Here is a 26,614-nt window from a genome sequence, read left to right as displayed (position 1 = left end):
AAAGCGGACTGTGGGGTTTTAGTTTGTGTACAGGTCTAGCTAGCTCTAACTTAGGTATATATATTCCCTTGTTGAGCTCTGTGGTGGGTGGAGCCAATCTTACTTCATTCCAACATGGCTTCAAATATATCAGTTTTTATGTAAAACATCCACAATCTAGTGAAATCTCTCAAATTACCGAGTCTCCCCCCCCAAAAAAAAACTACTGTTAAAAAGTACATACTGATGCAAATGTGAATAAGCTTAACAACCGTCCATGTTGCCTTTTTGTTTCTAGTCCTTCTACCAAAGTGCAAAAGAAGCCTCCTTTAATAACAAGTAAATAATTTATTCTGTTATTGGTGAGCCGAGAAATAGAAAATATCTCGTTCTGGAGACTTGCTTATCGATACAACTTCAAACACCCAGTCCGCTTTCTTATGTCAAATAATCATTCACTGTCACTGTACCAGCACATACAATACTGGGTTATTGTTGAGGTGTCATCTTGGAAGTCGACCTTCTGTTTGTTTCTAAGAGAGAGATTATATCCAAGTTTGCTGATCAAAATATCTATGGTGCTAGGAGGAACAAGATGAGTAAGGAAGGTCAGTTAATTGATATAAAACCCATGATCGTGACCTTCAACTTACCTGATCTGCCTAAGAATATCTTAATTGTTTTGTAAGACCATATATCCTGAATCTTATGTCATACTTCTAAAGCCAGCATTTTGGCCATTGTAAGATGGCCTGTTATACACATAGGTAGACACACATAAGGTTGCTGTCATAGCAACCTTATGTGTGTCTAATGTTCAAAGGTCAGCCACGATTGTGATAATTGCCCCACTCCCACCTTGTGTATAAATTGCAAGAGTGAACCCCTCCCCCCAGTATTTTCTCACTCATGACCAAAATGGAAATCACAAAATTAAGTCAGACAACTAAAATTATTAGAAACATCTCTTATGTAGAAGCTAATAAGATAGCACACAGCCATGACCAAACTTGTCTTTCGCTAATGCAGAGAAATCAACTCAATCCATTGGAATTCAAACCTTGTTTAATGTAATAAACAATATATTCAAAAGCAAACAGCCTGTAAATAACAATAAAAATTATAAGTTACCTACTTGCACAGTACACACATACAGACAAAAAGAGGCAGATGTGGTAATCAAAATAAACCCAAAGTAAACATCCAAAATATGGTTACCAAAAATAGAAACCATAGTTATAGTTCACTGGAAGAAACACATTCAGAGTCTCTATATTTAGACAGTATGGAAGTTGAAAGTTTAGAAATCCTAAGACATCTCCTTCCCTGTAAAAACAAAAAACAGCATCAGAAGGGTAAACATCAAGCATTATGGCCACCATCATATCAAGGAATTGTCACAGTTCCACCAAAATCTCATTAACATTAAACACATGATCAATGTCCATCATCCATATGCTTGGCCCTAGGGGAGACTGATTATGTTGAAGCCAGAGCAACAGTCTAAGCTCTGGAGGTATTCTTTCAGTAAAAAAAGATAATCTTTCTGGTGACCAAGTCAGTGGGTGTTCTAACCTCATTTGACCATCCATCCAGCTCAATTTTATTAACAACAAGCCTCCAAGTTGTTGCCATTAGAATATGAATTTGGTTTCAGTTTGTTCCGTTTTCTTGTCTCCAAATTTCAACATTGACCAAATGAGATTTAGATGATTTCATAGAGCAGCCACCTAAACCCTTTATCACAACTGGAGACTTTAAGGTTCATAGTCTGCTTTGGGGAAGTAAGGCCACTAAAACTCAAGTGCAGACAAAAAAAGCAAATGATCAAAGATCATTGCCTCTGTCTCAGCAGTGGAAAAGGCACCTATTTCCATGAGCCTATAAGGACTCTTCATGCTACTGATCTTGCAATCTGTTCAGCAGCACCTTTACCTTTTTGTACATTTAGGGCTAGAAATGATCCTTATAATAACTATCATTTTCTAATTTTTTGTAAGTCTCGCATGAGAAAGAGTAAATCTCATGTCAAGATGCCCTCATTTGATATAGAGCAGATTGGGAACTCATCTCATCTGTTACGAAGCTCACAGACGAAATGTTTAAAGACGTGCCTATCGATAATGCAGTGAACGTGGCTACTGGATATCATGCAGGCAGCTACAGACTCTATACCTATGACACCAGGAAATGACCATGGTGAAACCTTGACTGACAGGAAACTCTGAGAGCTCAGAGAAAAGCTTGGGAAGTTTTCTGTAGGTGCCCCACTTTGTTGAACTTGATAGCCTTCAAAAGAGTCAAAGCAAATGCAAGGAAAGTTAGATGCAAGAGCCAGAGAAATTTGGAATAATATCTTCTACACCAACTAAACATGAATGAGAAAGAGTAAGAAAAGCAAGCAGACTATATAAAGACAACTGATTTTCCTTTCTGGAAAAAGATGGCTAAACAAGAAGCTATACGGAAGAAACTGTGGACACTACTGGTTAGAAAATTACTGCTGTTTTGTCCAGCAGAAATTATTCATCAGCATTTCTTTCGGTCAAGCTAGGAGAGAAATCATATTGCATTCAACTCTGAGCCTTATCATAATGATTTTATAATGTTTGAGTTAAAGAGAGTTTTACTGCAGACACATACATCTAGTCCAGGTCTAGATAGTCTGAGTTATGAAATGCTGAAGCATCTGTCCTGTAATCATTGACTGCCTTTCTCCCTCTTCATAATCAGATGTGAAAAGAAGCATAGTTTTTTTTCCTGATGTCATATTGAAAGTACACGAAAAAGAAAGCTGTTGTTATTCCTATAGCCAAGAAAAGACTTAGACATCTCCCGAACTATTGACCTAATGCACTTACAAGTTGAATATGCAAGGTATTTGAAAAAAATTTTAAAAAAATGTATACAGCCATCAAGCTTATTTCTTGGAAAAGAATAATACAATAGCAGCTCATGAGAGTGGTTTCTGAAAAGGAAGGATGACCATGGATAACATGATCCTCTTGAAAACTTCTGTTTGTAAAGCCTTTGTGAGAAGAAACCATCTTGTATTTTGTCTTTTCTCACATAGAGAAAATTCATGATAAGGCATGGAGATATGATGTACTTTGTGATTTTCATGACAGTGGTTTGTGTTAGGAACCAACATTTTTCATTCAGAGTTTTTTTAATGCTAGAACTTTTCAAGTAAGAATTTACAATGTTTTGTCAGAAGTTTTTGTACAGGAAGAGGGTGTGCTGTGTGTTGAGTGTTACTCAGTTCAGCTTAAAAACAAACCCTGTATTAAACAGACTTTCTCTTACCATTTTAGAATTTTTATAATATTTATGACCTACAAATTAACTGTCATGAGGCAGACATAAGACATGCAGAGAGGCAATTACAGATTACTGTGAACTTGTTCCAGGACTGATCAGACAAACAAGGATTTATGTTTTCGAAACAGATGACTGTCTGCATGCACTTTTGTAAAAAATGAGGTCTCCATCCTGAGTCAAAGTTGCACCTTATTAGATCAATGATTCCACTTGCACCTGAAGTAAAGTTCATAGGGGGCAAATGTTTGAACAAAAACTGACTTTCCTCCCATCTTATGCTTAAGAAGTGTACTAAAGTACTAACTCTTCATAAGTCTTTGCGAACACCACCTGAGTTACAGAGCACTTCTCTTTACTTTGCATTTACAGAGCACTCCTCTGATCTAGACTGGACTATGGCTCAGTTGTTTATGGATTTGCATAGCCTTCAGTTTTTTGTTGAAACTAGAATCTATTTGTTCTGGAGCTTTCAGAACATCTCCTATCCAGAGCCTTTAAGTTCTGTATTACAAGCTATCACTTCAAATGAGGCATGAATTGTCTCTTCTGCATTAATATTTTTTTCACAACCTGACCATCCTAATAAGTCTTGTTTGCTTCATACCTTTAATCCGAAGCATGATCATCTTCAGTCTCTTTTTTTTTTCTTTCTTTAAAAGGTTGTTCTTTGAACGAAGAACTCTCCCTATCTGACCCAACCAATACAGCATTTTGAAATCCCACTTTGCATGTACAAATCCAAGTTCTTGATATTTTCCACCATCATGACAAAACAAATATTAATTGCTGACCACATGAAGGGCAGATGTTTGCATTATGTTTTTTCAATCTTGACATCTGAACTAACTGCTATACATCATGGACCTTTGTTCGTGTTGAAGCTATGTCAGAGAAAGCTCATAATATATACATACTTGTACAGGGTGTTCAAAGCTTTAGAACCTTTTCCAATTCTCACAGTCCCATAGTTGTTGAAGTTTCGAAGTTAAATTTAAACTTATGGATGCATCACACTCGGAATAAGGTAAATTAGTTGGTGGACATTTAGCTAAATCTGCTGTTGATTTGTGCAGCCAGAATGTTCTGTATGGAGATATCCACAGGTTATTAAGAAGAAAACTCTAAATAAGTAGGAGCTACTATATACTCAGGCCAATAACAAGCTTACAACCTGCAGAAAACCTGTATTGAATACTGGGAAGCAATTAGAAACCTAAGAGAGGAAGTAATGGAAATTCATCTTGGAATCGGTCACTCTCAAGCCATACACAATTATCCTTTGAAAGCCATAAATGAATCTGCATGCTTAAACAGTAATAATGTTCTGTACATGCAGCACTTTTTAATTGAATGTCTGCTTTTAACAGACTTTGATAGAAATATTTTAAAGACTGTGACTTGCTCTTTATTATTTAATTTTGTTTTGATATTACATCTAGGTGTTTTTAATAAATCCATACTTTCCAACCTATGACACTCAAAAATCAGGAGATTTTTTTAAGAAATCAGGAGATTTTTCACAATGTTAAAAAGACTTTTTAAATGATAAAAATATAGTTTTTAATAATGAATTAACTTTAAATAGTTCAAAAATACCTTAGACATAAAAAAACATTTTTATTACTTGTATCGTTTAAAAAAAAAAAAGACACTTTAATCAGTTTTCATACAAATGTTATGAATAGTGGCAGATTTTGCTTTCGTTAAGAAAGAAACTTCATAATTTTGTTCATAGCAATTGCCACATAGGCCTGCTTTCGCTAATAAAAGTTTTTCTAATGTGTCATCACTAATATTAGACCTAAATTTAGTCCTCGTTTTCGCAACAACACTGAAAATCCTCTCACACTCCGCATTACTATGGGGAACTGTTAAGATGGCCAACATAATTCTAGACAGTTCACTATATTTTAAAATTCCATCAGCACCTTTCAGTTTTCCAATTAAACTCCACTAGGTGTCAATCCTAGCTGATTTTATAACTTCATCCAAGTTTTCTAATTGTAAACTGCAAAATTGCGACTGCAGTACATCAGTACCAACATCAATATCATCATCTTTATGACTAAACAAAGTAACACAGGAAATCTGTTCAAAAAGTACCTTATATCAGAAAAAGAGGCATTTACTAGAGCAGAAACATCACAAACTTTAGCATGCAAAATCACTTCATCGTTGACTGGAAATTTATGTAGTATGTAATCACATACTCGACAGAAGTAACTTCTAACATGAAAATAAAACTTATTTTTGTCTTCTTATGAAAGTTCTTCTACTACTTTTGCAGCTGCAGCTCCTATTACCAAATCTTCATCTTTCTTTTGATTTTTCTATTTCACCTTAAATCACATCATATATAGAATTACAAGACAAAACACAGACTGGTTTTACAAACTTTGATAAAATGGCTTTAAACAGATCATAAATAATTGATTGCAAAACATGAATTAATGGAATTCTGCTTTGTAGAATTGTGTTAAGAACATCGAATGATGGCAAAATGAATTCTAAAAAAAAGCAAAAAGCTTTGTTAAGGTCCGAAGAAAAAAATATAAATATTCGTTCTTCACAAGATAAACTTACAGTAATCGGAAAATGTTTCGTGTGTTGAGCAATTTTTTATTTTGAGAGAAATTGGTATCAGCTTTACGCTTATATTTTGCAGTATTATTTTGAGAACTGCCAATTGAATTGCTGAATGATGCAGAAATTACTTTATTTTTCTCAAACCTATTTTTAACAATGGAAGTAGTAACTACATCTGCATTTACTTTAGGTACTTTATAACTTTCAATAGAGCCTTTTATCTTAACTCTCGAAGCATTTACTTCTTCTTTAAAAAATGCAAGAAGTGGGTTCCATTGATCGGGGATTCTAGATAAGCATTTCTTTAAAGACAGCCAGCGTGTACACACGTTTCAAAATTTTTCTCATTTCAGTATTATGCAGCTGTTGGAACTGTTTTAATTTTTCCTTTCTTTTAGAATACCTTTCAAGATAATATTAAATATGAACAATGTGTTCATCCACATTTATTGGTAAAGAAGCTAAGCCCTTTTTCTGCTGCTAAATTTAAGAGGTGACAGGTGCACCTCATAATCTGCAAATCTGAATTTGCCTTTCTTAAGATGCCTGCAACACCAGTCTTCAAGTCTACCATTACTGGTGCATTATCAGCACCAACTGCTAAGCAATTATCCAGAGGGACTGCATTTTCTTTTAAAGTTTTAATAATTAGCTGTGCTATATTAAAGCCTGTCGAATGTCCTTCTAAAGTGGGGACAGAAAGTAAACTGCACTCAGTTTCTGAAGACTCTGGATTAAAAAAAGAAACAACAATTGGACACAGTTTTGAATTGGTATTATTGCTTCCATCCATAGAGAGGCATGATGGAGCTGTTTTAATGCAATCAATAACTGAAGATTTATTTTTCAAACCCATTTCTTTAACAATTGCACCTGTTTTGGTCCTTGCACTTGAGTATTTCTTAGCGATTTCACTATCGGGAAACATTTTTCTAAATAAAGCTGCAGTGTGATCCGATGCATTCAGTGGCAGGTTGTGCTCCAGTTAGGCAGAGAACAGACATTCTGCATTAATGACTTTTTGGTCTTTTGTTTCCGAAGAAAAATTTAATTTTTCATTTTTTTCAAAACAACTTATGTTGTCCTTGTGTTTTTGTGTACGCACATGTTTGAGAACACCCGCCCTTCCGCTATGCGAAATCGAAAAATTGCAATGACAGGCGTTACACATCGCAAACATCACATCCGGAGGAGTAGAGACGACTTGCAGAAATTTAACATTGGTTGCCTATTGCAGCATGTATAATTGTCAAGAAAAAGCTGGTTGTAGCGCCTCATTTCACAAATTAGAATTTCTACATATTTTTATTTTTGAAACTCAGATCGATTAAAACGATTTACTATATTTATCAAGCATAATTAATGTTCCAAATAATTATAAAGCTATTGCATGCTTTCAGAACTGGATATTTTTTAGCTTTTCCTATGCTCTAAGGAAATTTGTAAGTACTTCTTTTAGAAAATAATATAGCCTAGAAAGGCTGTTAGTTTCGAAGCGGCATTTTGCGCTGTTTTACTATAAATGTCTGTGTCTCTTGCAAATTGTTGTTACCAAATATTATCGCCCTGTATTATATGTAAAGAAATTAAATAATGAAGAATCTGCATGAATACATGTATGTTTCTTGCACTGTGACAAAAACGACAGTTGAATAATGTAATCCTCCACCCGAACATGGGCATCTGGACGGCCGAATTTCGAACTTGTTTTAATCTATTTCATATTTTGTAAAACGTTAACGAATTTTTGATTAACAAACTCAACGAGTTCAGAGAGAGAACTGTATGGAAAATAACAGTTTTATCTCCAGTGCGGAAATTCTAAAGATATGCTGTTTTCAAATGTATGTGGTTTACGGGCGAAGAAAATGATATTTAATAAATATAGGTAACACACAAAACGTTAAAAAAAGGTTTTTTTTGGGCATAATATAATATCTTAATACTTCTAGATTTTATTTTACCATTCTTTTCGCTTCATTACACTCAGAAAATTTTATGCTCCGAATTTTATAAATTACTAAAATAAATAATCCACTTTAATGTTAATAAGTTAATGATGATGTAAATCAAATAAATGATTGTTTTGTAATGTTATTATAGTTTTGAAAATCATTGCCTGAAAATGGTCATTAAATTTTTAAAAAAAAGTTATCAGATCTTGTTTAATTTTACCTTATTTATTTCAAAGCATCCTGTACTATCAATTTTATTTAATTTTATGTTATTTGTGCACAAAATTAAGTTCATAAATTTTGTGCCTAGAGTTTCTACCGTTTTACCAAAGTAAAGATGTTTGTACAAGAATTACGCGTGAAAAAAATTCACGAAATGCAGTAAAAAGTGCTTTAATGAGATATATTAAATCCTATTTGGAAAAAACTGTGGCTTTCGTAATCTCATCACTATACAACGTATCACATTTAATAATTAAAAAGAGTTATGTGATACAAACGCCATCTGTTTCAGTATTAAAGGAAACCAGATCGTCCCTACTCTTTCTTGCCGACATGTCGGTGACGCGCGCCCCGCCCACTGGGTTAGTCTATCTCTTATAAGGTCCATGTTTTGGATACGTATGCTGTCACTCACAAAGCAGAAATTCTCATCTGATTCGCAAGGTTTTATTTTAGATATAATCTGGAGAAAATTCAGTTGCTTTCAGAAGTCCAAAATCACATTTTTTTTTTTTGTTCATATAACGAAGTATTAAGCCAAGTTCCATAAAAATCGTGAGAAATATTAAGAATAAGAAAAAGTCACGAGAAATATATTATAAATCGGGTTGGTGGGAGAGCTGTCGAAAATCGGGAGTCTCCTGCCTAAATCGGGAGAGTTGGCAACTCTGTAAATCTCATGTTTGTTGATTTTAGTCTTGATTTACATCCGAGATCATTATCTGAGTTTTAAGTGATTGCTTTTAGCATTCATCATTTTATCAGCTCTTTTGAATTTATGTAATTGTCTTGTGGTTGTAAGCTTGTGTGTTTGTTTTCAAGAATTTATGCTTCTACTTAGTATGCATTTGAAAGTATCTGACATGGGTTCGGTGCACATAACATTCAAAGTTTTGCATCAGAAAATCCACTACCACCAGTTTTTTTAACAGAAAGTTTACTTGATCACATTTTACAGTTAATGTAAAGACAACTAATTTAGTCTTAAAGAAGAAAATTATGTTATAATAATATGGATAAAGGCCTAATATTAAAGCTTTTAAGTGCTTCCCTGTGACACTTTGTTCTTTGACAAAAATATCGCTGATATTTTAATTTGATTGTGTTTATTATTTTCAATATTGTAAATTTAAAAAGCAAGTTATAGGAAAAAAATTATTTTATATATGACATTATAGTACAATATGGAATTTTATTAAAAAAATATGAGTAATGCAGTAATTAATTTCCTTTAGAAAATTAAAAGCACAACAAATACAATTTAAAACATGTAAAGTCAATAATATGCTAGCTATTTTTATTGATTACTAATTTATTAATTATTATTTTCAAAGAAAATAAAAGCAACTTGAAAGCATTTCAGCACTCACTTAGAAGAAATAGAACACATTCCTTTTGAAACAGCAATTAGTATACAAATTAGTAAAAAAATATTTACACTTACCTGAACTAAAACAGGATTTTCAGGAAATTTCTTCAACAAATTTTCCACACTAACTGATAAATTTTCAAGGACTGAACGAAAATTAATCACTTTAGATGGATTAGGATCATGATAAATATCATAATAACGGTTTTTATCAGTTTCTTTGATCTTTTGTAATGTATGGCACATGAGTATCAATCCCGATACTGATTCTGTTTCTACTGACAAATCAAGTCTGTCTCCCACTGCAGTCACAATACTATTTACAACTTCTTGTCTTAGAAGGTAGGAAGTAATGTAATCAGGGTCCTCATTATCTTTCATAATGAATTTAATATTTTCATGAGCATTTTCATATTCTGATGGAAAAAGCCTACCCATAGCAATTGCATGGAGTTTCCAGACTTCAAACATATCATCATGTGTAAAAAGTGAAGGATCTGCACTTCCAGCAACAGAAACAAGCTTGCGAGTTTTTTTACGTTTGGGATCAGGTTTGATAAATTCTGTAAAATCCTATTAAAGAATAAAATAAAATTGAGAATAAAAATTGCAACTTTAACTTCGTTCATAACTGTAAAAGCTCTTATTCTCAAATACCTTTATAATGAACACATTTTTTTAATATTTACAGAATACATGTGCACAGTACGAAATCTGTATTCAGGACCTCAAAGCCACAAACTTTTTTTGTATGCTTTATGCATGCGCGTTTAGCACAAAAAACGAAGCAACTTAAACAACTTACATTGAAAGAAATGATTAATAAAGTAAACAAATAAATATTAAGCTTTTTTTTTGTAAATTTTGATATCCTTTAGATCATAATTGCTCTTTATTTCATAAATTATGGTTTCATATTTTTAATTGTACAATTTCTGCATGCTATCTTACCAGATTTAAATTGATGATCTATAATCCTGAATAACCCTTAATCCGATATCGCCGAAGTCCCAATGAGTTCAGATTACAGACTTTGTACTGCATCAAAAATACAAATCAAAGCATAAAATAAAAGTTTATTACATACAAATGGAATATGATGATGCCTCTTATTAGGAAATAATATAATTCCAGATTTAAATTCTCCTTCAATACTTTGGAAAATTTAGACAGATTTTTAAATATAACAAATAGAAGGCTCACAAGCTCATAACTGATAATAGCCATGTCTAAGAGAATGTAATGTATTAAAAATTAAACTATCATTTTTTAATTAAGACTTACCTTTTCATATGATGGAAACATATTCAACACATTTTTATCCATAACCTCTTCTTCAGTTAACTCTCTTTCATGGTAACGAGTTTTATACACATACAGTGCTTCTTCCTCTTTTTTTTTAATTTTGGCTTTATCTTCCTGGGTCTTCCACATATTCCACAAGAAGTTCAAACCAGTTAAAAGTAATGTCAATAACCTATCCTTAAAATGGTTTCTTTTAAGATCAGAACGCAGCTTTGCTTCATTTATGACCTCAAGAATGGCAGATTTCAAAAGTTTATACAGAAGTCTTCCACTATTCACAACAGATGAATCAGAGAGAGACAGAAGATATTTGAAAGCATTGATGTTACTAGGATCAAGAAGAAGAGATGCAACGTGTAAAGGATCTGATGAATTAGAAGAAGAAAAACTGATAAACTGCACAAGGAATTCACTGATGCTTACATCCTGCAAAGGGGGGAAAAAGTTTTTGAACAATAGACTCAATTTTAAACATTAATGATGAAATTTAAAAAAAAATGAATGAATATTTTACCTTGTTTAAAAAATATTAAAATAAATTTAAAAAACTAATTTCTTACTTGAACTAAAAACAAAGAGACACATAACGTATGATAATATTTAATAAAAAAATATGTGGCATTTAAAAAATACAAAAATTATACCCTTTTAAATGAATAATGTTTTCCATGGTGTTTTTACATTCACCATTTTTTTAATAATTTATTTACATCTAATTCTTTGGTTCAGTATTATTAAAATCAATTATAGACATGTTTGTCATTGTTTATAAATATTTAATACCATAATCTGAGTAAATCAATGATTTAAAATTAGGTAGAAGTTAGCTCTAAACTAACAGCAAACTAGTAGAAAGCTTATGCATTTCAATGGGCTCTACACACATACTTTCACATTAAATAGCAAATATCTTCCAAACTAGCTACAGGAAATGGAATATCTGTCAGTCTTGAAATATGAAAAACCAGGAGTTTACAGAAGGTATTCGCGCAGCACGGGGACACCATTAAAAATAAACTCAAGACTGACAAATTCACTTTAAAATACATGATTAGTTTACTGAATTATTTAAAATGTGAACATGATGTAAAATATATTAAAATTTAATGAGATACTCTAAATTTTGGCTAATTTTAACACTGAGAAAACCTTGAGTAGAGAAAGGAGCTTTTATTTACTAAAGTACATTTAAATAGGACTACAAAAAATCTGAAATATTCTACATTAGATTCAGATTTTATATTATGCTCAAAGGGCAAATTATATTCTTTAATCAGATTTCAGATTCATCTTTCAGATTTTATATTGGGCCCAAAGGGATGTTTTTCAATTTACACATACATATACGTTTCAAGAGCATTTGGGCTAAAAATATTTAAAAACAGCATATCTTTAGAATTTTCGATAGACAGTTTTGTGTGGTGCAGATAAAAATATTTTATTCCGTACAGTCTGCTGCCACTGCCATCTTTGAAATTGTTGAGTTTCTTAAACAAAAAATTCACTAAAGTTTTACAAAAAAAATGAAAAAGCTAATAAAACAATTGCACAATTCAAGATTCAAGCTTCCAGGTGCCCATATTCAGGTGGAGAACCTACATTATTCAAAATTTGATGGCTCTAGGTATCGCCGTTTTCCAAAATGCAAAAAAAAAATACATACACTCCTGCAGATTCTTCATTATTTAATTTTTTTAAAATATAATATAGGATGATAATATTTGGTGACAGCAATTTGAAAAGTCATACAGCTGTTTATACTGATTCAAAGCAAAATGCCATTTTGAGACTAAAAGCCCTTATGAGCTAAAAATAAAATTATTAATTTATATACAAACTACTGTGCAGATGAATTTAGTGTTGTACTGCATATTGATGAAAAACAAAATTAAATACTAATATAATGTGATTAAATACTAATTAAATCTTAAAATGTTATATAAATGTTTAGAGTATAATTCTGATCAAATAACTTTTTAAGACAGTTCAGAATTCAATTTAATTAAGACAATTCAGATCAAATATCGCACAAAAATCACACACACACAAAAAAGTGCTAAAAGTCACTAGGAGTTGGAATGGAATTTTTACAATTTAAAGATGTGATAAAAAACTGGGTGGGGGGTGTCTCCCAATAAACTGGGAAAGTAGGCAGCTATGCTATTATTATTTCAATTCCAATACCTTAAAAATAACAAAATAAATAGTCAAATTGCTCCTTATTCTTAATAGTGATACTTTCCCCCCCAAGAATGATCAAAATAATATTTCACATTCTATTATTAAATTTCTTATGAACTCCTGTAAGCTGTGGGAACAAATGAATAACAGAATTTTAGGATTTACAGATCAAGGATTGAATATAGTTTTTACTCTGTTTTCATGTTTAAAAAATTAATTTGTGTGCAAAATATGATAATCATTGTCCCTGCCCTCCAAAAAATTATTTTTCCAATTGTAGAAAAATTAATATAAAGCTGTTATTTCTAAAAACTGTTTCTTATATTTCTTGCTGTGGAAACAATTATATATAATAGAATATCGGACCACAGCATCAAGCCATTTGAAAATGAAAGAAAAAAAATAAATGGTTAATAAATTATAAGATGTACAAAAAGTGAGAACAGATCATAAGAAAATGAAATTGAACAACAGAAATGTTATTTTTCAAAAGCAATTCTGACTATAAGCAAATATATATAAGCATATTACAAAACAATATTTGTTTACAGTGCTTTGACAAAAAGCATGTTTTTATTATTCTATCACTCATTGAATCTACAAAGAATACTTACAGTGAAATATTATTGTTGCATTACAATCTCTTAAAATTCAAGCTAAATGTCAGAATCCTTAACTTTCAAACTTAAGAAAGAGACAGAAGATATGCTATAAATAACAATGCAGTTTTGCAGTACAGTATAAAATTGCTTTATTTCATTCAAATTATGTTTTATCAGTTGAATTTAACATTACATCGCACATAACATTCAAAATCAATCGTATTATCCCCCACAAAAAAAAAAAAAAAAAAAAAAAAAAAAAACATCTTTGTGAAACTGTGTTACACATATTGTTACTATTCTAACAGTGCAATATGTAGTTTTCCAGGGTAGCAAATTTAAATTTAACTATACAGAAGAAGAAGGAAGTAAAATATGCTATTGCATATGATGGCAAAATTACCAGGGGCTAGTTATAGGTATGCAAACAGCTTTTAAGCGAAAATAAGCAAAATGATTTCAAAATTTTCAGTGAGAAACTTTAAAACTGTTCTGAGAGAATCACAGCACTAAAGGCTTACACCATTTCAATATATATTTCTGGTGCCATTTGTCGTCATTAATGTCCTAAGGTAATGTCCTTAAGGTTATCCATTAATAAGATGCTAGTTAATATTTTAAATAATATTTAACAAATAATTTATTATAAAAATGTATACTATAACTGACATACTAATAAAATAAGATTACTAAAACAACAGTTGTTTTACGGAAAAGAATATAAATAATTTTACCTTTATTGGAAACTGAATACTCAAATCTCTACATTGTATACAGTGTATTGCCATTCTAATTCCAAATATTACCTGTAGAATATATAAAATTATTATATAAAGAATATTTCAAGTAAAAAAAAAACTCTGTTAAAAGAAATACTACAAAAACTTAACATACATTTCAGAATAAAAAAAAATAATTTTTTCTCATCTTTTTATAAAAATTTTAAATGTGTGAAAAAATTATTTGTTCATTGTTTAATATAATTAACAATAATGCTTCGCAATATATTGCCAATAATAATTATTATTCATATTACTTGGAGCTAATGTAAATTTTATACATTTTTACCTGGTTTGACAGTTTAGTACAAACGGCCATCTAAGGTAATTCTTGGCCCCATATCAATATTAATTATTATAAAAATTATTAAAGATAATACCTGCAGTTCTGGCATGCAGTAAGCACTTTTAGATATCTATATACGGTGGAGCACTGTTTATACATCTCTCAAGAGCCCATTCACAAACAATATATAAATGAGAAAGAAGCATAAATGAAATTTTATGTTTCCCTTTATATCTGTTGAAATTTGATATTACTAATCTACTACTGATAATCTGCAATTTTATTATCATGCTATTCTACTAAAAAATTAGCAACAAAGGCAAACCTATTTAAGCCCTTAACTGCAGTGGGCGTTGCCCCTTTTTTTGCTTATCTTGAATAAGCACATTTTTTTCCAAGAATATTTTAAAGACAATTTTTAACTTTTTTCCATGAAAAAAATTTAAATTTTTATCTTGCATGTCTTTTGATTCTCAGCAAAGTTCTATGAATCGAATTCAGTTCTTGAAATGCTTTATTGCTTGTACTATTATTCTTACACACAGGGAAATTTCTGAGGTTTCAAGCATTTTGAACAGAAGGTGAGATTATTCTTCATTTTCTTCTTCATCCTTGCTACTTTTAAACGTTCATCTGTTGAAATTTTTTCAATCATTTCTTCAATTCTGTTATGCAGAATTGAAGAAATACAATTTTCTGGGAAGAAAACAACTTTGACATTTTACAAAAAATCTGTTGTTTGAGAATGAATGGTACACTAATCCATAAAAAATAAAATTTTGCAATTTTGTTGCCTCATAGTGTTTGTCTACCTTCTTAAGCTTATCTGTAAAAATGTACATAGTTCCATGCTTTCTTATTTGCTTTACATTCTAATGGCAGAGTTTTAACATGGTTGAAGCACTTTGATTTTTGTCATGTTCCTACAATTAAACAAGTAATTTTTTACTCACCATCAGCATTTGCAGAAAGTTAAACAGCGATACTATCTTTACTTTGCTTAACTCTATGACACTGGTCATTTTTTAAAACTAGAATTCTTATAAGCATAAGTTTAAAGAAAAGAATACTTTCATATTCTTGAACCACTCTTCAACTAACTTAGAAAAATGCCTTTTGACTTTCCATTTATTATACGATGTGAGATTCTATGCAGCTGTTTAATTTATACTGCCATCCAGTTAAAAAGCTGCCTTCTTGTTCAATCGAAATGCTATTTTTTTCGACTTCTCAATTAACATAAGGTCATTCACTGTAATATTTGATGCACGGCATTAGCAAAATAGCTTCAACGTCAGTAAACTTTCTATCTTGAACACATAATTTCTTTGAAGGAGAATATCCACAAATTTGTGCTCTTTCTTAAATTTCATTTTTGTCGTCAACATTGTTTTTAGTGTTGCCATCAATTTTCTTCATACAAATATTCTCATCAAATTCTTTTAAAATTTGATTTTTATCTTTTAAGTACCTGTCAATTTTGTGACATTTTGTATCAGTTAATTCTGCTCCACCCGGTTTACTTAACACAGTGTCTTGTTCAGAAGAAGAAAAAAAGGAAAATATATCAATTTTTCCTTCCAAGTATCCCTCCCCTCTATTCACGAACTGGTTTTCAACTCGTGTACCAGACTATGATGTCTCATGCCATTGCTTCCTTCTCCTGCCCCTATTTCAGAAAGAAATACTTGAACAGTGGGATTGCAAAATGTAAAACCAATGCAGTAAGTCAAGCAAAAGGGACATAACACTGAAGTTATACACTGAAGTTAAAAAAAATATTTTACTATTAAAATAAATAGGAATGAAATGACGTATAAATGTAAAAGACATATAAAAGAGAAACATATAAATGATGCTCCACTGAATAATAAAACTTTTACTTAACTAAAAATTACTCTAATTATTGAACATTTTCCAGCTTCCATAAAATACCTCTGTATAGGAGTAATTTCTAGTCACTTTTTAGTTAATTATTGGACAGCATTCTTTTTTAAACTATTACCGTAAATATTGCTGTATTTTTTAAGGAGAAATGTTAGAATCATTAGATTATGCTATATAAAGAGTGATTTTATTATAATCAGAAGAAAATACAAAAACTAATATTCCATTAAATAAAAAATACAAAAACTAATATTCATAATATTTCATAATAAGACGTACTTAATTTAAAAGAATGTTATACAATTCAATATGCAAAAGATTTTCACTACACAAAATGATAATCAAAAGGAAATCTTTTATAACATTTCAAAGCAAAAAGTTATTGCTTCATTAGCCACTGGAAACAAATTAAAATCTCGTAAATCTACAAACTCACAAATCTATAAGATATAATCTATGAAGTATAGTGACTGTTTACGCTTTCAGTTTTGTTTCCCTTAGATTAATAAAAGTTACCAGCTACTTCTTTGCAAAATGTTATTGAAATATCATTACCTTATACTTCTATGTCTCTGCAATACAAAACAGATATTTATTATGGCACAATAATGGAGCAATAATAATGGCTAATGAAGCAATAATAACATAATAATGTGTTTTGATAACATTTACTGAAGTAGAATTTCTAGTTAGTTCTTTTAATAAAATTTGATACATATGTATTCGTTCTGGAACACCTTTATGTATTCCTTTAAACTATTAGAAACTAAATAACTTTGTGGTTGGTCATTTACATGAGCATTTTGTCTTATTTTTTCCTTATTAGAGGCTTATATTGTTAGCTTCAGTCTTTTTTGTTTATTGTTAGCTTCAGTCTTTTTTGTTTATCTCTCTGTATAGTAGTTTCTGAATAAACTAATAATTTTCAGATATTTACTCTAGAGAGTACATTTCTTAGTAGATTTTATAATAAGGGATACAAAGGACTGACTGGTAACTTGATATAATAGGGCAATACCTGAATCAGAAATCAAGCATAGATTACACACTGTAATTAAAATTAAGAATATTATTTTGCAGTTAACTTTGATCCTTTCTGCTAGCATAAGTCCAAACTCCTAAAAGAATCAGAGCGAATATTCCACTCTGTCTGGGAAGAACTGCAAAGTCTTAATAAGGTTTTAAAACAAACCTTTTTATTTTGGAACATAAATGCATGTTCGTACTTGACAGATCAGCCAACCACTTGTGGTAATGAAACTTAGTAACAGCCAAATTCAAATTTAAAAGACAAATAGCCAAAGGCTACACAACTGATCTAACACAAAGTTGTCTCAAACTTTTCACCAGTGTAACAATTTAAATATCAGCAAGTATAATGCAAACCAAAGAATATAATATTATCTGAGCTAGCTAATCTAGTAACGTAGCCTCGAGAGACGGAAACATGCTTTGTCTTACAATCTAGCAATATCAGCTTAAATACTTAGTCTAATTTACATTCTGGCAAGGTAGCAGAAGGGAGAAGTGACAGTAAAGATCCCAAATATAAAATAGCTGGTTAATAAAAAATAATAGTAACTTAAATTATTGCTGGATAATACCTTTTAAAATACAAAATTATAGTAGATAAATAAAGTATAAACACTTTAAAACAGCACTGGCTAGAATTACACCAGTGACCAAGTAATTTTTAGTTATGCTATTATAAATATGGGTTATAAACTTGTTTAATTTGTAAATGAGGTAGAAAATCTTAGTCTAAGAGTTTTTCAATTTATATGATCTCTAAAAGATATATTTTATCTAAAAATCTGAGAAAGATAATGAGTGAGCATTTTCTAAATCTGAAAATTCTGGATTTGAGAAAGTAAAAGATCCGAAATTCTGGCTGTATCCAGGCCACAATTACCCCTGTTGGAAAAACTTAGCTTATTATTTTTGCTTCATTTGCAGTTCAGCACAATGTTTATATATATACAAGTTATAAAAATGATTGTGTTATGAATCTATTTATGTAAATAAACTAACTTCAGACAATAAAATTACAAACCTGTTCTATGCCAGTCACAAAAGGTACAGTCATGTCTTTATACAAGATGAATTTTTTAACAAAAGTCTCACTAAAATTCTGTAGATTTTTCACATAGTTTTCAGCACTCTGAGTTAAGGAATTAATACCTATAGTAAAATCTGTAGCAATATTGGCATAGTCTTGTTCTAAATGTACAAACAATTGTATAATGGTTTCTGGTGATCCAATACTTGTTAAATACTGTTCCGTCTCTTCTTTAAGGCTTTTAAAACCATTCTATATGGAGGGAAAAATTACATACATTAAAATAATGAATGAATGTACTTGTTTATTCACAAATTTGGAACACTATTATATTGCAGAATGCCTAGAATGCATATGTAAGGCTTTTAAAAGCAAACTGTATGAAGGAAAAATTATATAAGAAAATAATGAATAATTACACTTATTAGCAACAAATCAAAACATTATTATGCAGAATGCCTATAATGCATGCATTATATTTAACATTTTACAGCAAATTTCATATTAAGCTATTGACAAGCTAAGCATATGGAGGAACAACAATAACAGAAACACAGAATAATAGAAGCAAAAGCACACAACACAAAAATATTAAATATAATACATAAATGAGAGTAAAATTTAACTAATTTTATAGCATTAACCTTTTAAAGGGCTCGTATATTTAATATATACTGGCAGTTTGCCAATTTTTTAACCTCCTAAAAAATGCTAAATTTCTACATCAAAAGCTGAAATCTCGAGTTTCTAGTGTTTCCTTTTGATTCTAAATGGCAGAACTTCCCTATGAATTCTCAATATTTTGCAGTAATGAAATTAATATAATCCTGAACCTTATATATTTACTGTTAATTAAAAGAAGATTATTTATACGATTTTAATACTAGTATATAAAATATATCGGTATCCATACTGAGGGTACCTTACCGATAGATGGCAGCACCATTCATCTTCTTCTCGACTCTGTGGGGTGACAGAATTTATTTGCATCATAATTGTTCATGATTAAATATAATGATTATGGGAGGATGGAGAGTTTAATGACCCTATGCTAGGAATGAATAAAAGTATTTTAGTTTTTCCTATGCTTTTCTTACTCCAGTCAAGTTTTCATTTGTCTCTGTTTAGCTAAAATCTTAATTTCACCATATCTTCCTTTACCCCGAGACAAACTCATTGATTTTAAAATTGTCGTTTGGTGCCAAAACTTTGCACAATTGTAGGGGTTAAATACAGTTGTTAGCCCTGAAAGATACCCTCATTTCATGTTTTCCAAAACCCCAGAATGCAAAGAGGTGACTGATGTCTAATTTGTCAATAAGATCATACAAACCACAGCAGGGTTTTAATAAGATCACACAAAAGGAAGCCCACCAGCAGCCAAGCGGTTAAGTCGCTGAACACTGATAGTTCGGTTCGAGGTTCAAATCCCGCGAACGGGCTGGCTCCATGGGCGTTTTCGTGGTTTTCCCCATGTGTAACATGTATACGAGTCAGTTTCCCTCAGAAAGTCCTTCACGAAGGCATCCCTTCCCTTAGGCAGATAGCCCTGTGTTTTGCCATAATTAAATAAACCAAACCAAATCGTTAATTTTGGAACACAGGAGAAATTTTTCCCTTCTGTAAGTACAAGTAGGTGGTTTTCGAAATAAGTTTTTACAGTTGGTGAAAGGGGGGAGTATTTCTAAGGCTAGCTTTAGACGTAAAACATTTGTCTTTGGAAGGAAACACATCCACTGGTTCCACAGGGCCCATAAGCCTAACAATCCCCCCACCCCAAAAGGGCTTTGAGGCATGTTTGCACTTTACCTCTGTTTGAAGAGCTGTTCTTGAGCAAATTTACCTATTACTAACTTATTTACTGAAAAGTTAAAAAGGAGGCTGAAAGTAAAAATAAGGTTGTATCAAATAATAAAACTATTTAACGGCTTTTTCTTTCTGGAACAAATTGATATATTATTAACTATATTTATAAAAAAATAAAAAAGGGACCCTTATGGTGCCCAATAATCGAAAGTGTGTGGCGAGTGGTAGATTCATTGGTATCATAACAGGAAGCATGTTCTTTTTGTATATTATCTAAAGCATAAAATATATTTTCAAAAATGTAACTTTAATTTCTCAGCTGAGTTATAATGTTTTATTTCTGCACTTTTTATTTTTCAGCTGAGTTATATTTCCTAGTTCAGTTAGAGAATGGTAGGATTTACTCGAATATTTTCAAACTTTTTGATAAAACAATAATATTGAGTTTAAACCATTTTCAAAGGCTTTTTACACATATTTTACATAAGTATGTTCAACTGGGTGGCATCATGAAAGTGCCTAAAAACATACATTTTATTCCTAAAAGTTTAAATTTCTACAGAAATTTTATAAATTTTTAACTTTAGACTTACATAACTATATTCAAGCACCCATATACATAGATACATATCAAAAGTATGCAAAAATAGATTAGTGAGAGTGAGAGTGAGAGATTATGATGCAAAATCAAAGATGATTATAGCGCGCCAAACACGAGATGAGATGATTACAAATGATGAAATTAAAATACAATAATTAAAAACAAGAATACAAATGTACCAAACCCAGAGGATGAAGTCATATAAAAATAAGTTAAAAGCATATAAGAATATTCAAGACACATTCTTCAAAAAAAAATTACATTAGATAATAAAAGCCAGTTTCTTTTAAATAATAAAATTAAATGCAATTGACCTCTCTTCCGATTAAAAGGTCGAGAGGTAAGTCACAGCTACTAAAATATTTCTCGCGAAGACTATTAAAACATGGACAATTAAAATATGACGAACAGATAAACAAACATTACAATTAGAACAAACAAGCTTATTTTCAGCTTTGAGAAGATAGCTATGTGTCACTCTAGCGTGACCAATTCTGAGGCGAGTCAAAAGAACTTCCTCTTTATGATTTCCAGCAAAATCCCAATGCTCGATTCTAGGCTTTACATTTCTCAACTTGTTGTTAAGCTGTAAGTCCCAAATTTGCTGCCATTTTTTTCAGACCTTTCCCTTGATGGCACAGCAGATATCTCTAAAAGGGATGAGGTGACTGGACAGTTCAACAGCAGATTTTGCCGCGATGTCTGTAAGCTCGTTTCCCTTTACTCCCGCATGCCCGGGAACCCAACAGTACAGGATTTCATATCCACGACTTGTCAAGTTTATGTGTATTTTTAGGACATCCACTATTACAGAATTTTGAGTGTTGGGAAAAGCTTCCAAAGATTTAAGAGCACTATACGAGTCTGTATAAATAATGAACCTTTTGTGGCAGAGCTTTGAGATGTACAAAAGACTATAATAGATTGCAGTTAGTTCACAAGTTAAGACTGAGAAACCGTTGTGCAAACGTCTGCCCTCTATGTGATCTTGAAATACAAATGCCATCCCAACATGATCATTTGACTTGGATCCATCTGTATATATCGGATAACTGCTATATTTCTGCCTGTGCTCAGCGAAGAGTTGTCTATAAATGATGTCGTTGGTGCTTGCCTTGACATGATGTTTGAAAACATCAAGAAGTTGAATCCGTGAATTTTCCCAAGGTGGGATTTCAAAATTCTGTACTACTTGGGGGTGCATATCAGAGAGGGAAAGTTCCTCAATGACAGGCCAAACTCTTAAAGGAAAAATAGGAACACAGGATGGACGTGTCTCAAATAAAGTGTTACACACATTATCAAGTAAGCACAGCTTATTGGGATGTTCAGGTTGGGATAGAATATTAAAATAGTGCAATAGGGACAATTGCTCACGCCTCAGATAAAGTGATGGTTCATTGGAATCAACATACAGGCTCTGGACAGGAGAAGTCCTGAAAGCTCCTGAACAAATCTGCACAGCTTGATTATGAACAGGATCCAATTTTAACAATACTGATGACCGAGCGAATCCGTAAACCACTGAGCCATAGTCCAGCTGAAGTCCAGCATAGTGATTGAAGACTAGTCTTCAATCATTCGCTCAATTTGTCTTCCTCAGCAATTTGTAACTTTACTACCCCAGAGCGGACTATGGCCATTAAAATCACCCATTATGATAAAAGGCTTATGCAGCTGAGCCACAAGGTTATTTAAAACCCGCTGATCAATGTGTTCATTAGGAGGCAAATAAAGAGAAACAATTGAAACTACAATATGAAAATTTACTTGTACAGCAACAACTTGGAGAGATGTCGTCAAAGGAAAGGAACTTGAGGGATAGTCCAGTGAGGTGAGGAGACATACCCCTCCACTGGCACGCTCACCTGCAAGGTTATCCTTCCTGACGAGAGAAAACCTCCGAAGTTTTGCATGCTGGTCTGGTTTCAAATTTGTCTCTTGTATTGCCAAGCACACAGGATGATAAGCATTGATCATAGCTTTGATGTCAAATAAATTTCGGTGGAAACTGGGACAGTTCCATGAGACGAGGGTGGCCATTATGATTGATGTTTGTTAATTATTAATCACATAACTGCAATCTATTATAGCCTTCTGTGTTCCTTTTTAGTTTTGCGCGGAAGCAGATGTTCGGGAACTTCTAGACCGTCTTCCACTTCCATACTGTCTGAATCTAGAGATTCAGAATTTATACCATCTACAGAACTATTGCTTCGACTTCTATTTTTGGATACTATTTTTGGAGGCACAGTTTTTGGTTTGCTCAAGATTGTTATTTCTTTATTTTGTATTACATGGGTTGGATTTTCCTTTTTCTTGTTTGCAGGCTGCTGGGTTTTATTTGGTGGAGTCTGTGTACTTATGGAGGTTTGGGTGGCTATAATGCATGTGGATTTCACAGCATTGGCATATGATTTGTTTGAATGAGGCTGTGTGCTTTGAACTTGTCTTCTGGCTTCAGCATATGAAATGTTCCTAGAAACTTTTATGGTCTGAACTTCCTTTTCTAATTTCCATTTTGGACAGGAACGGCAAAATGCTGGATGGTTGCCCTTGCAATTAATACACAGTGCTGCAGCGGCGCAATTATCACTATCGTGGCCAACCGACGAGCATCGAGTGAACGTCAAGGTCCCATGACAGGACATCTTGGAATGGCTAAAATGCTGGCACTGGAAGCATCGCATGGGGTTTGGAATATATGGTCTTACGGGGCAATTTAGATATCCAGCCTTAATATTCTTCGGCAGATCAGGCGATTTGAAGGTCAGGATCACTTGTTTTGTGTCGATCAACTGACCTTCCTTACGCATCTTGATCCGCTTAGCAGTACAAACCTTTTGGTCAGCTAACTCGGAAACGAACTCTTCTTCTGAAATGAGCATAAGGTCGATTTCCGAGATCACGCCTTTACAGTAGTTGAGTGTTTTGTGCGCTGACACAGTTATAGGTACCCGTCCAAGTTTGGTTTGATGCAAAAGTGAAGCAGATTGGGTGGCCGAAACAGTATCAATAAGCAGGTCTCCAGAACGGAGAAACTTAATGTTCTTTGGCTCACCTATGCATGAGTGAATATGTTTGCTTACTAGAAAAGGAGACATCTTTTGCAGTTCACCAGAAGGACCAGAGACAACAAGGAAGCGTGGACAGTACCTCGCCCCTCAACTACCAGGACCCTCCTTTCCAGCGACACGGGTCTCCACGCACGGCAAACACGTGGGCAGTTTTCTCGCCACTCAAAAACTAGAGACAAGGTCTGTTCCAGTCTCTCGTGACGAGCCCCAAACTCCGAAGAGAGAAACCACAAGGGAGAAGGGAAAGGAAAGAGATTCCAGCCAAGAGGAGAGGAGACGGAAAAGAGGATAGATCACTGGGGCTCCAGGATCGTGACACCCGTCTCACCAAGAAGATGATCCCCTGAAGGGTTAGGGTACCTTGGGATTGCCACACAAAAGTGAGCCCCTGAGGGCCAAAAATAGATTAAAAAAGTAAAAATTAACAATTGGCAGCTGCATGGAAAAAAAAAGTGCTCTACAGTTGCAGTGGTATAAAATAAATACCAGCTCTCAAAATTCAGGATTTCATTCTAGATTATGTTCAAGCCTCAACTGTGTGTTCCTGGGGTCCATGAGTTACAATTCATGCAAATTTTACCACAATTTAAATTCTTTTACATACTGCCATGCAAAGGATTAAATGTTAAAAAGAAAAAAGAACATATAAAAATCAATCTGGAAGCCTAAGAAATAATACAAAAAATTATTAAGATAAATTGTTACAATTAAATTGTTCGAAAGAAAATATTGGAATATACATGAAAAATATAACTAGTAATCTAGACAAAGTAATTATATCTTAAATTAATTTGCATTACAATATCTTAAATAGCAGTACTTAGGATGTAATCTATATATCAGTATAATTTATGATACCTAAGGGGAGGAAGCCTCTGAAGGTCTTTTTAGATTGCAACTCTTGATCAGAGATAAAGTTTACTGCATACCATTCAATAACTCTCCAAAACACGTTTTTAAACATCTACAAATGACTGGCAAATTATTGATGCAAATTTTAATCAGTCCCCTGCCCCCCAAAAAGTGTGTGGAAAATATTAAAAATAAATATAGTTTCACTGCTCTTATATTATTATTTATACATGGAGAATTTTTAGGATTAACTAAAAACAAAACAAAATTATAGAGTCTCATTTTCTTTTACAAGCTCTAAAATAATGTATGAGGAATTATTCTCAGATCTTATTGATACAAAAAGGCACAAGAAGGGTGTAAAGAGTTTAGCCTAAAGGCTCATAGGGTGATCACAGGATAATATAATGAGCAGGAATGCGCTAACTCATAGAAGTCGTAAACAAGTTTAATGGCTAGAAGCACTCAGCACAACAGAAATCTAACTTTTAGTAGCAATTGAGCCTTCAAGCAAGCATAATACGCCTCTAAAATCACCTTCACAATTCTTCTCTTAAATACCATTTCTTTCTACCTTATTTGAATACATGTGCACTAGCTTGTTAACATTCTGGCAAGAAAGCATGGGCGAAAATGAGACTGAAAGGTTGTCTGAAAGACTGAAAAGTTGTCTGAACTAAAAATGAACTGTTAGTTAAATAAAATAAATCTTCACAAAATAAACTTAATTTTATTGATAAAAGTCTGCTGAAAACTTTACACATTTTCTTACACATGAACATAATTTGAAATCTATTATATCAGAATATCAATACAATAATATTAAAGTACTGACTAATCAAAATATTTTTTAAACCAAATGCATAACTACTGAGAATGCTTTTAAAATGAAGTGATTTATAATATCAGCAAAATATGTTAATTTAACCCTCTAAGCGGCAAGGCCATATATATATGGCTTAGAATATTTTTTGTGATATTTAGAAGAACATATATATACGTGCATATTAAAACATGTCAAAGAATTTAAAGCAATATATCAAAAGGAAAAAAATCCAGGTCTGAAATACCAGAAGAGTTTTTACTTAAAAAAAAAAAAAAAAAAATGTTCTCATAGTAGTTTTGGGAAATTTGTGCTTTCTTAGCGAAAACACTGGCCACTCAGAGGGTTAAAGGGCTAATGATTAATCGTCAATAATTTTTTTAAATTTTATTTATTTATTTATTTTTTTATTTTAACTTCAAGAAAACATGAGCTTTTACCTTATCTGCATGAGATCTAAATATAGCTCTTTCCTTTGCTACTGATAATTCATTTTCAAGTTCACGACAGGTCTTCAGTAATCCTGATATATATGGATGTGTAGGAACTGTTCCTAATGTTTGACCATTTGCAACATGACTTACAAATGCGAAAAGTCCCCTTTCACTATGAAGATCTCTTAGCTAAAAATAAAATATTAAAAAGTTAAACAAAACAACAACAAAAAAATCACTTCAAATACCAAGAAATCACAGTCAAATACCAAGAATCTGCCGACTCCTGAAATCCGCGTTGCCTCTCAAAATATAAACATTCAGTTTAGAGGTTCCGGAAACCGCAACATTGAGTACGAAATATCGAAGAAAAAATATTTACCAAGTAATGACGTCATAATTACCGAATAATAATGAGTCATAATGGAAATACCAAATTATTGACATAAAAAAAAGTTTAAAAAAATTAAGATAAAAGTTTTTTCCCTCT

At 32.2% G+C, this 26,614-nt stretch overlaps 1 protein-coding gene across 1 annotated transcript in view; it reads right to left on the bottom strand.

Annotated features, from left to right (window-relative positions):
- The window catches only part of LOC118195958 (midasin), a 589,327-nt gene that overhangs the window by 115,279 nt on the left and 447,434 nt on the right, over positions 1–26,614 (bottom strand). The window contains exons 59-63 of the mRNA XM_085823548.1: positions 26,131–26,313; positions 18,526–18,783; positions 14,255–14,326; positions 10,717–11,163; positions 9,508–10,005 (exon numbers count right to left, since the gene is read on the bottom strand). Of these exons, the coding sequence (XP_085679674.1) occupies positions 9,508–10,005; positions 10,717–11,163; positions 14,255–14,326; positions 18,526–18,783; positions 26,131–26,313 (1,458 nt within the window). The remainder of the gene's footprint in view (positions 1–9,507; positions 10,006–10,716; positions 11,164–14,254; positions 14,327–18,525; positions 18,784–26,130; positions 26,314–26,614) is intronic.

This window comes from Stegodyphus dumicola, chromosome 9 (genome assembly GCF_044657685.1).
Source record: "Stegodyphus dumicola isolate Sdum_Otavi_A_Nest chromosome 9, ASM4465768v1".
NCBI lineage: Eukaryota > Metazoa > Arthropoda > Arachnida > Araneae > Eresidae > Stegodyphus > Stegodyphus dumicola.
The sequence above is the reverse complement of the archived record's forward strand: the minus strand, read 5'-3'. Positions and strand labels throughout refer to the sequence as shown.